The sequence below is a fragment of the Myripristis murdjan genome, chromosome 23 (genome assembly GCF_902150065.1).
Source record: "Myripristis murdjan chromosome 23, fMyrMur1.1, whole genome shotgun sequence".
Lineage (NCBI taxonomy): Eukaryota > Metazoa > Chordata > Actinopteri > Holocentriformes > Holocentridae > Myripristis > Myripristis murdjan.
In genome coordinates, this window is record NC_044002.1 from 22387630 (window position 1) to 22399917 (window position 12288).

Sequence of the window (12288 nt, forward strand, 5' to 3'; positions counted from 1 at the left end):
CAGTCCTGTGCATAAAATCTCCACTCGTTTAACCGTCACTGTAGTGCTCTCTTTTGTACCGTCTGCCTTAGTCCTCTAGTGTCATGGCTTTGAGCTAAGCCTCCCTAAAGTTTTAAAGGTTTGAGAGCAGAAATCACCTTCAAGACTTCTGAAGACATTTCAGCTTCGCCGTCTGTCCAGAAAAAGCTCATCTAGCTCGCTTTTGTCCGTTTCCTTTCTTGATTTTGCCGTCCTGCGTGCACACCTCATGCATCCACGACACCTCTGCGAACAGAAGAATCACCATACAGTGTGTGTGCGCGTGCATGTGTGTGTATGTGTGTGTGCACCCCGGGCTGTGTAGGTGGGGACACACACTGCGGCCAGTATGTCAGCCGGCCGGGGCCTAGGGTCAAGCGGGGGTCGGGGTAATAACCAGACAATGAGCTGCTTTATGGGTAATATGGTGATCGGGCGCTGTCCTCCGCCCTCCCAGCGACACCCGCAGACATTTAGGCTCATTGAATGTTAAGTGTCGCCTCATTCCTGCTATGTCCGTCCTTTGTGCTGACTGTCCGCCGTCTCTCCGCTTTGTGCCGGCAGATCGAGAATGTGGACGCCTGCCTCAGCTTCCTGGACGCCAGAGGAGTGAACGTACAAGGGCTCTCAGCAGAAGGTAAGCAGAGCAAACAACGTGCAACTCGTGCACTCGTGGTGGTGGGGGGGGGGGGGGGGGGGGGGGGATCTCCGTGTTGTTCTTCTAATTTCCAAGACCTGGAAAAAGCATTTGGCTCCGGCACCACCCAAACCTTCTGCGGGTTGCTTTCCATTTCTTCAGAGCACCGAAAATGTCATAAAAAAAAAATACTGGCTAAAGCCTATTTCCAAGACATACTCTTATACTTCACAGGATTGGAATTTACCACGTTGGTATCATAGCAGGGTGCACAATTTCTAAATCTGTTGCATGCACCATGGCAAGCGAGGTAATCATTAGGGCATCGCAGTGGGTTGTGGGTGGAGAAAACAGAGGGGGAGAGGGATTTGCCTCCTGCCTATCAGGGTGTGCATGGTTGATATGACAGCTAAGACTACAACAACACCCCCAAATTGAACGATAAGCTAAAAATCAACCATCAACGCAAAAAAGGCCAGAGGTTATAATTACAGTATTCTTCTAAAATATGTGTTATGTAAGGATTTTGTTGTACACTGGAGAGCCGCAGGGAACATCAACCGAAATGGGATTTGGAGTGGCTCAGTTTGAGGATCCCATACTCCCTGCTAAGTTGGAAAATAGATTCAGCTGCAAAAAAGTCACATTTATTCTCCGCATGAAAAGAGCTGCTGCCCCCCGGCTCCCGAGAGGAATTTGGCAAAAATCAAAGGTTTTACTCGCTTCTCATGCTGCAAAAAAACCGTCAGCGCTGAGAGTGTAAAAACCTACCCCTGCGCCGCTGTTTAGAGAAATCCACACTCATCAGGGTTAATATTACCACTTGTGATGATTTTGAAAATCGGCTATGGAGCCGCACCGGCTCTGGAAGTGGACCAACAACTCTCCAATCAGCACTCCAGTCGGCTCAAAATAATTATCACGGGAGAATCAACACCTGTTATCGATGAAAACTTTGATTCACATGTTTGATGTGGTTGGGAGAGTTTAGAGTAGGACCGAACAATCAATCAAATATCATCCAAACGGCAAAACGGAGGAGCTGTCATTTTTTCATAAAGGTAAAATAAATGTGTGGCAAAATAGCGTTGTAAATGTCTTGCTATGCGACAGGGCTGGTCCACAAATCATATTCTGCAAAACTGAGAAAAAAATCACACCATCATTAATAGTTTTTTCAGTGAAAATGAAAATTATGATGCAAAAATAATAGCCCCATTAAAATAGTCAATCACAATATCTGTCAAAATAATTGCAATATGACTTTTTTTTTTTTTTACCAAATTGTTTAGCGTTGCAATTTTGTGTTACCATACACTTGTGGCTTTAATTATATTGAGATAATTGTCCGTACACAGTATTTATTCAGGACAGATGCCGGAAAAATAAATTAAGGAGAACTTAAAGTGGATTTCCAATACTCATGGGCGCACGTGTCTCAATTATTCCAGCAGAAAGCGGCCCCAGCTGTTATTTAGGACCCGAGCCGGCCCAGACCCCATGTTGCTCCGGCTCTCCTTTAAACCTTTAAACGTTAAGGAGGTGAGCGCGTCCTTGACCTCTCCAGCGGCAGAAATAGTCTGGCAGCCTGACCGACAGCTCGGACCGACAGCCCTAAATTCTGCCTCCCCCACCACCACCACCACCACCACCACCAACCCCCTCCCCAGCACTAAAAACAGCAAAGTGACTCCGTAGGCCTGGAATTTAAAAGTGGGTCTGTGAATATATAGGCTATTGGGTTACTGTGTCCATTCCGGTTGCTGGCACTTTTCATCACATCCTTCAACCAATCTGTCTTTCTCTGTTTCAGTCGCGGACCTCTGACAGCCCTCTTTCCATGACTTGATGTGTGTGTGTGTGTGTGTGTTGAATTAGATGGCCATGTTTGCCCTCTTATGTCTAATTGAATCAGCCAAGGGCTTTCCAGGCTCTGCAAGCTGGCATGTGCAGCGCTTTATTATCTTTTTACGAGTTGTAGGGATAAAAAAAAAAAAAAGAAAGAAAGAAAGAAACAGGGCATGTTTGATGTGCATGCTGAGTGTGGGATTTTTTTATTTTTTTATTTTTTTTTCCCCAGAGAAAGCCTATTTATTGTAATAATCTCTGTGGAAGTCCCCTCTGCAAATGGCATGTGTCGGGTGGGAGGCTGTAAACCAAAAGTCCCAGAAACGTTCACTGTAATGAGCAGCGATATGGTTCCCCCTGACTCATTTCCTACCAGGGAAATCGTCGACCACAATAAAAACAACTGCAAAACATTTGTCCAGGCATGAAAAGAAAACAGAGTTATCGAGGGGCCACAGCAGCGTTTCAGTGAGCTTGTGCCCACCACGAATGACCAGAGGGTAAATAAATGTCAGTGGATCAAAACCTGGACCTTCAAAATCCTCCTCTACGTTTAAGAAATGCCACCCTCGCTTAGTATCTTCCGTTGAGCAAGGCACATAAACTCCGATCGTTCTCAACCTCTTCAGAAACCACCGAAAAGTTAAACTAATAAAGAGAATTTTCCTCCAAATAAATCAATTTTTTTTCCCCCCTACTTCCCGACTCAGTGATTGATGCAAAACAGGCAGGTTTTTTACTGGAAATCCTCTGGCAAAAAAAAAAAAAAAAAAAAGAGAAAGTGATGCGCTTTGCTCTTCCAGTAGCAGCAACAGCAGTTTATTTTAAATAAACAGAAGAACTGGGTGGTGAGCACGAGGATCATTTGTCCACCTGGTTGGCACAAAGAACAACTGACTGGCTTTTTCCCTATTATCTGTGGGTGGTCATTTTTTTTGTTTTGTTTTTTTTTAAGAAGAGGGGGGATCCTGCCTGCTAAGCCTGCTTGTCCACTGAGGTTAAAGTCATTATCCTGTTTTCAACAGCAAGAAACACAAACTTCATCCAAGGAGAAGGACGGAACGGTTTCGGCCGCGTTGCTTGATTGACAAGCAATTGATCGCAAGCAATTAGCGCCAGAGAAGTTGGTAAAAAAAAAAAAGCCTCAAAGAAAAATGATCCACAGGAAGTTCATTTTGCAGTTTCCACCCTTTAACCCTCGTATGACCCCTGGACATTTTTGCCCATTTTCAAAATTCAAAACTCCCTCACAGACAATCACCATCCTCACCAGAGTTGAGTTTTGGTGAGGGGGTGTCATTCTGGGTGAAATTTCAAAATCGCAACTTTCAGCACAAAAATTCCATTTTTTGACCCTGTAATGCATTTTTAACCTATCCATGATCCCATCCATCCATGAACCCATCCACTCTCATTTTGATTTTATTTCTAAGGCACACCTCTTTCAGGTGTTCAAAATGACCTGGAAGGGGTTAAAATCTTGAAATCCATGTCAAAAGTGACTTAGTGTAACTCCATATGAGTCGCTTCAAAGATTTTGAGGATAATAAGTACAAATAGCAACAATAAAAATTGGATAAATGACAGGTGGACATTTTTGTCCACTTGAAGGGTCATGGATGTGATAAAAATGCATTACAGGGTCAAATAATGGATTTTCATGCTGAAAGTTGGGAGTTTCAAATTTAACCCAAAATTACCCCCTCTTGCCAAAAATCACCCCCCTGTGACCTTTTGGTGGTCACTTTCTAGAAATGGACATTTTTGTCCACTTGAAGGGTCGTGGATGTAACTTTTTTGAAGGGAAACTCAGGGGTTAAAAAGCAGGTGTGAAGCCGTGCACGCGTTTCCTGCGGTGGATAATGGGTTTCGGTGAGGGGTCTCTCCAGCAGGTCATTAGAGCGTCTTGCCTCTGCAGAGTCTCTGCAGCTGAGGCCCGACTGACCAGCCTCTTATTGATTGTTGGGCTAGCGGGCACGCTGTGACCTGCTTACCACCGTAAACCTGCCCTTGATCTTGGTGGGTGCGGGCCTTTTCAAAAAGAGGTCTGTTTTCATTAGTCCAATTAGCACTTAAAGACTCCGCCATGCAAGGTCGCCGAGGTCGCAGCCGTAGTTTTTTTTCGCCCCGACTGGCTGAGGCCCAGGACGTGATGGTATTGGTCTCTCAAAACACAAAGGCTGCTTTGGACTGCCAGCGGATTTCAGTTTCAGCGTTACTGTCGTGTCATCTGCTGCCATTTGTTCCCTCCAACTCTCTCAAAGTCTGAGTGTCTGCTCGTCAGCTTCAAATGTGTCAGAGGGCTTTGCTGTCGTGTCACGAATCGGCAAGTAACCACATCTGGCGCCAGGATGGGGGTCCCCTGTGGAATCGGCTGTAAATAATAGCTCAACAAGTAAGCTGGAAAAAGAGCAATGCCATTATGGGTGTAGATCATATTTTGTCAGCAATAAAAGTGAAGTTTCTGATCAGATAGACTCAAAAAAATAAAATTAATGTAGGTTACCATGAGACAGGGGACGTTTGTGATTGTGGACTGACTATGAAGGATAGCTGAACAGATGGCATGTTTAGGGAGCTACCTGCAAACAAGCCAACATTACTTAAACACAAAATTGATCTGTGTATAATTGATGAAGATGAAACGCAATCATCTGCTCATAGAAACTGGGAACAACTGTTGCACAATAGCTGCAGATCAGTGTGATCACACCGTATACCACTAATGCAAGAAATGTTATCTGGGTAGCACGTTTTAAGAGCAAAATGTGCAGTGGCTGGTCATTTCAACACACAGATAACACTGCTTTGAGGGTCTGACATTGATTAGGGTAAGGGATACTGGTGAAAATTATATTTGCAACTTAACTTAAACCTTGGTGGATCCACAGTCAAGTCCAACGAGAAATTAAAAACAAGTTCAGACTACCTAAAGAGGAAGGCAGCAGCAAAAGCAAAGACAAAACAATAATTGTAGAAGTGGTTAGGCCTTGGGCAAAGATGTGTAGCCTGTTGTTTGGGGATTAAACCTGGGAAAGGTTGATTAATGAGGCAAAGAGAGAGTCGAGCACTTCAGCACTCGCACAATCTATGCCTCTCTTGTGTTGCCCAGCTGTAGTCGAACCTTCCCTTCCCCGCCTCCCAAGTCCTCTGTGGCTCATAAAATAACTAACCTCTCCAAATAAGAAAAAAAGAGATTGAATGAAACCACATTAACCACTTAAAAGGCCTCCAGAAGCAGGGCCCATTTTCATTGAGTGCGGGCCAAACAGAAACACTTCTCTTATGCGCTGCTGCGGAGCGGCTAGAGCCCTCCTGGATCCGGCAGATGAAAACGCTGCACACTGCTGACAGAAGTGCCTCATGTGGGCTTCACCAACCCACCGCCGACTCAAGAACCAAACTCCCCTTTCCTGCCGTCTGAGGTTCTCCCTAAATCTCAGAAGCTTTATCTTTATCTTTATTTGGATCTCCATTAGCTTTGGCTAAGGCCATTGCTATTCTCTGTGAATCTGTGAGATGAAATTCACTGCCAGTGTTTAGAAATGTCTTTGGGGAAATTACCCTGGATGTCCCCTAAACCCTTCGCCATTCTTAGCCATTTTTAACATAACAAAATAACACATTCCCCGTCTTATTTGCTGCTTTTTGATTATCTTTATCTTTATTTGGATCTCCATTAGCTTTGGCTAAGGCCATCGCTATTCTTCCTGGAGTCCACACCCAACACAATTATCTTTACATTGCAGTATATTACACAAAAAACACACCACACAACAAGATCCAAACAACAACCAAAAACAACTCACACCAATCTACAAAATAAAAACAAAAACATATATATAGTACAGGACCTAGTTCACATTAATTGTCCGAAATGTAGCTATTAACCTAATTCATAAATTGTCAGATGGTCAGGTATATATCAACATACATTAGATGTGATTCCAGTATATTGCATTTACAAAAACATCATTTGGATTTCATAAAGCTCATCAAACTAACACTAATTACTTGTACCCAGTATCCACAACTAAACATCAGCAGACCCCGAGAACTGTTTTGCTAATAAATACTCTTTCAGTAATTCTTTAAATCTATCTTTGTTTTTTTCTTAAATGATACGTCCCGGCAGAGCATTCCATATCACCATGGCTCCAAACATTACCGTACTTTTCATCTTGTTTGTTTTCACTTTAGGTAGAGTAAATCTACCTTCAGTAGCATGCCTGGTGTTGCATACATGCTCATCAGAACTGAAAGACATGTTTATATAGAACCCTTGGCGGTTCAGTCACTGATATTTTCCAAATAAAAGTAAGTAAGCTACGGCAAACAGTGACACCGCTGCAAAAGTTTAACGGCGTAAATCTCATCCGGCGGGGCAGACCGACAGGGCTCTGGCCCAGCGACAAGACGCACCGCAGCCAAATGATGGTCAAGCAGAAAAACGAGCTCAGAACTGCTGATAGCCCTTCTCCTACATCACTTTGGAAAAAAGAGTCAGCGCTACCGGTGCCAGTGACACTCAGCACTACCATTATTTAGTCGTAAACTTGTGCAGAAAAAAAAAAAAAAACACAGACAGTAGCAGTCCCTTTTTATGCATTTATTTCGCATCTCGGTGCTGCAGGTCATTATTTGTCCCGTGTTGTGCAGAAAAACAAAACAAATGAGCAACATTAGCGGCCGGACCGTCCCTTATATCTTCCAATACCCGAGTGAAAAGTGCAATGCTTGAATTCCCCCGATAGTTTCTCTCAGAGATGGAGCGGCAGTGCAGCGTCATTTCAGCACGCACGCTTTTTCTTGTAAATGAAACCTGCACAGACGCTGTATCTGTAGCAAGCCAACAAGGGGGGCTCGCTTAATGGACAAAGTGACATTAGAGGAGGTTATATCACGGCTGAACTCGATCATTAGCTTGACTTGTTCTGGGAGGCATGGCGGTCTGCTGTTTTTTTTTTGTTTTTTTTTTTACCCGTCAAATGTCAACCCTTTTCACCACAGATGTGCTCCATGTATAAGATGCAACAGGAAAGCCGCTGTATGGTCAGATGTCAAAGAAATGGAGCTTTGCGGTGACCGAGGCAGGGCACAGCAGCATATCAGGTGCTCGAGATGCACATGAATCACATACGACCGTAACTTAACCGATAATTACAGATCTGGCGCTCACTCGTCCTGCGTTATTATTATTATGCTCATGCTGCTATATCGTGTTGCTTTCTGCCACCAGTGAGCTTTAACCCTATAAAGCCTGAACTATGGAAGAATTGGCAGAAAATTCCAATTTTTTGAAACTGAACCTTTTATTTCGTCCAATAATAATATATATATATATGAAAAAAATCAAAAAATATGTTATTACACGACCTTTCTGGTGTATGATATATGATATGTACTTGAAGTGCCAATGGTATGGTCCAGGGTGAACAGGGGAAGGGTTCAAAGGTATACAACAGTATTTGGGTCAAGTATTGATTAAACCGAAAACGAAAAACAGAATTGAAAATTGTGTATCATATATGATGCAAATGGCTTTATAGGGTTAATGCCCTTTAATGCCTCCAGGAGGGAAAGGCTCAAGAACCTCCGAAGGCGACTGGATTCCTCGGGCTCACCCTCGATAGCCATCTGAGGCAAGCATCTGTGTGGCTCTTGAGAAGCTAGTGTGCGTTTTGCTGTGTGAAATGCTGTAGATGCCGTGCATATCATAAAGAGCAAGTTATTCCTATTTTAAGGTCCGTAAGAATGCTCTTTTGTGTCTCGGCTTCTCAGGAGTCCCTCCAAAAACAGCGGAGAACTCACACGGCCTTGGATGAATGTTGTTTAATGTTGTTTCTTTTGGTTGTTGTGCAAAAATCCCTTGTTTTATAACGATTTCACGGAGCCGCTGGTCGACTCGCAGTTTTTCACTGATTCGATTCCGCCTGTTGGTTTTGGAGGCTTTTTGGCGGTAACGGATGGTTTGCAGACGTCTGGTCCAAAGAATTGCTCTCGTTGCCACTTAAGTTTGCAATCCACTGTGCTGTCAGAATGAAACCCTGCGATCACCGCATCCCTTCTTTGGAGAATAAAATGGGAGAGGAAGCACATTTTTGTATTTTGTCTCAATTTTTGGGGATCATTTTTGTCTTATGGCTGGGATATTAACCCTTTATAGGGCACTCACTGAAATACTTTGAAATTAAAAAAAAAAACAACCCTAGACTGTTATTAGTGAACAAGATATAACTTTAGTACTTTTATAAAATTTTTCAAAAATTTTCATTTTCCTATAGAAAATCAAAGCCAATGAGTTGGTCAAATGCCACAATCATGTGACCTGGGATGTAGAGCGATCTTTGCTGATTGGCTGGGTGAAGACCAAATGATTATTGAACTAACTGAGACAGGGGATGGGCGTGATATGCAAAATTTTTGAAATTACCAAAAATAGTCACTTGCCCGATAAAGGGTTAAAAAAATAGTCTGTTCCCTGCTCGCCTGATCTTGGTTGAACTTTACTGGAGTTGCCACGGCAAAGTAATGGATGTCAGTTGGTGAAGAAATGACATTATCAAAGATGATGCTAATAAAAGATCTCTACTTGCAAAAACTGTTGTCTCATTATGATGGAGACCACCCTTTACGGTGACCCCTGGCTCAATTCTTCCTCCTCTTCTTCCTCCCCTAATTGTAATTGTCATTATTGCCAAAGTGTCTGGCCTCGGTGAGTGACGGGTCGGCTGAATCTGCACCGCTGTCTCCCTCTAAAAGCACAGAAAATGCTGCCGCTGTTCAGGCTATCCCCAAGGCACGCTATAAATTACTGCCTCCGGGAGTAAGAAAATGGAAAACTCCCCCCAAGAGATTAATCTTCCCCAACTTTCGCAATCTCCAAACAACACAGCCATGGAGGTTGAGCCGTGCTAGATTGAAAAATAGAGGGTGAAAACCGCTGCATCAACCTCGGCTATCCTGCGTCTGCCGCGGTGCCAGCCCTCAGAGAGAGAGAGGGCTTGATATGAAAAGTCCATTTCACAAATGGATGCGTTAGCCGGAGTGATCAATTCTCCCTCGTCGGTGGCTGTTGAATCCTTTTTTTTTCTTTTTTTTTTTCCCCGGCTGTGTGTAAGAAGAGTCTGCGAGGAATACATTTGTTTGAGTTTTGAGATGAACTTAGGGGCCTGTTCCGGATCGGATAAACACTCCAGGCGGACAACGTTAGTCATTGATTAGGAGCTTTTTTTTCTTTTTTTTTTTTTTTTTGCTGTTGTCAGCTAAGTCAAGTCAATAGCGACGGCTTTGGCTGCACATTCAAGTGGATCTGATTCCACAAACAGCAACACAGTCTCTGTTATGCTCACATTAAGTCTAGTCTGCAGTAACCTGACACACACGCTCCCATGCGCTGCTACGCTCTCACTTCCACCGTGACTCCATTTTCTGTACCATCATCAATTTTAAATCTTTTTTCTTTTTTCTTTTTGCAGTTTTCCAGTAGTTTTCTGTTGCCTCTACTATCCAACTTATCCATTTTCCCCCCATTTTTTTTTTTTTAATTTAATTATCATCAGCCCACATCATTTCACTTCTCTGTTTTGTCACTGCACAGATGAACTAAAATAAACCTGCCACTTCTGTCGGCATCATCGTACTGTACCAGTGGCGGACATTAACTCAGACTCAGTTCCTCCTTTTGTGGTTACAGTTGAATTCGGAGAAATAGCCGTGCATGTATCTGTTTTAATTTTGACTCAGACTTCCTCTTGCACCAGACTTCTGCCTCTGAGCCGCCGCTCCACAAGTTCACCCACAGTTTCATTTCTATTTTGTGTGTACCGTATGTAAGGAGATGCTGTAGTCTTGATCCTCTACAACTGGTAATCCATGTGTGCTGCAGGCGATATTATATATATATATATATATATATCTCATACCAAGTAAGTGTTAATTCCTTCTAAATACAGTTGTCAGTGTAGCTCTACATACTGCATGTGTAATATTAAATGCTGCGAATGAGGCTGTGGCTGAATGATGCTGGAGAGCCTTGCCGCCAACCGTAACTGCAGAAGTATAAAGTGCACGCTCACACGTTGTACATTTTGTGTGTTTTTCCCCTTGCAGAGATCAGGAATGGCAACCTAAAGAGCATCCTGGGCCTCTTCTTCATCCTGTCGCGCTACAAGCAGCAGCAGCAGCAGCAGCAGCAGTACTACCAGTCCCTGGTGGAGCTCAGCCAGCAGACCAGCAGCGCCGCGTCGTCCGCCGGCAGCCTCAAGACGCAAGAGATGCAGTCCAGGTACGCCGCATGTGTGTGTGGAGATGCAGCCGGAGAAGATGCGTTGGGTCGGCGTTGTCGTGCAGCTAGTGGCCGCTGGTTTGAATCGCACCATTTCCGAACAGACGTTGACTGATTTATTGATTTTGTCTCGTTAATTGGGCCGAATCGGCTTTTGCAAACAGGCAAATTGATGAATACGATTGCCTCTCGGCGGTGTCGAAAACAAACAGCATCCATCACGGAGGATGTTTCTCATTAAACGCTCTGAGTGGCTTTGCAGCGTCAGCTCCGCGAGGAAGTTTTAACCGGGAGGAGGAGCCACGGCGGCCCTCAGCCGGAGGTCTGCAGACTTAGCTGTCATTGGAACACATCTCAAATGAGTATATTTCACTTTCCAGGGCCTGGGATTAAATTAAAAATGCGCCAAGTACATTTTAATGACGTTCAAAATAATAGCTTCCTAAATTACATGTTGTATTTGCTCATTACGAGACTCAGCAGATAATTGCAGCGAGCCAAACCGCACTTCAGACACCCTGCTCCGTGATTTTACTCAGCTAAATGTTATATTTGAGACGCTGACAGTTATTTCTAATGGAAACTGTCTCAGTCTTTGAAGAGTTATGAAATCATCGTACGTTTGAGCGCACACACTGTTAATAACTATCATGGCTGAAAGAGGAATGGGTGCATCAGGATCCACCAGCGGCAGATTTCTAGCTGTGAGACGAGGTTTTGCTGGAAAAGAGTCGGGTGTCGATGCACTTTCAGCGGAGAACTTGTGAAATTATGATGAGCGAGCCGTCTCATTTGTGATTTCTACAACAGAACGAAACGTGGTGTTTTCATGCCCCACGATCAGAATCAGAATCAGAATCAGAATCAGAATCACTTTTATTGTCATTTTCCCCATGTACCTACATACATCAGGAGCCTGAAATGTCGTTTCTCCTCAATCACTTGCAGTGCAAGACAACACATAGAGCCCATTCAATTAAAAAAAAAAAAAAAAAAAAACCCGGGGACATAACATAGACAACCATTTAAAAAGAGCCCCACTGTGACATGCAGTTTGTATCTATATTGCGTATTGTCACATTTTTGTATTTGCATGGAATTACAGATAAATCGCTCCGTCACTCGATTCAGTTGATTCAAATCTGTGAGTTTTCCTAAGTTTGGCAGACAAAGCGTACGATGCAGCTGAGGCTTGTGTTCGTTTTGGTTTTACACCGTGAAGACATGCGCGGCGGAGGCGACGGTGACGGCGTACGGCGGTAAAAGCAGTAAAAGGCGAGGCGAGGCGAGGTCCGGCCCCCGCGTGATGTAAATAGACAGACGAGGCCGTGGAGGGGCTTCTGAAGGCAGGCCTGACATGCCACACATGGGCGGCATTCCCCCCGGTCAGATCAGGTTACTGCACTGCTGCTCCACTTGGCCCTGCTGCATGTGCATGTGTGTGTGTGTGTGTGTGTGTGTGTGAGAGAGAGAGAGAATCTGTGTCAGTGTGTGTGTG

At 44.0% G+C, this 12288-nt stretch overlaps 1 protein-coding gene across 4 annotated transcripts in view; it reads left to right on the plus strand.

Annotated features, from left to right (window-relative positions):
• Nucleotides 1-12288, plus strand: part of nav3 (neuron navigator 3) — a 490514-nt gene that overhangs the window by 301357 nt on the left and 176869 nt on the right. For all 4 annotated transcript variants that reach the window (XM_030045462.1, XM_030045459.1, XM_030045460.1 and 1 more), the window contains exons 4-5: nt 583-655; nt 10616-10790. In XM_030045462.1, coding sequence (XP_029901322.1) covers nt 583-655; nt 10616-10790 — 248 coding nt within the window. The remainder of the gene's footprint in view (nt 1-582; nt 656-10615; nt 10791-12288) is intronic.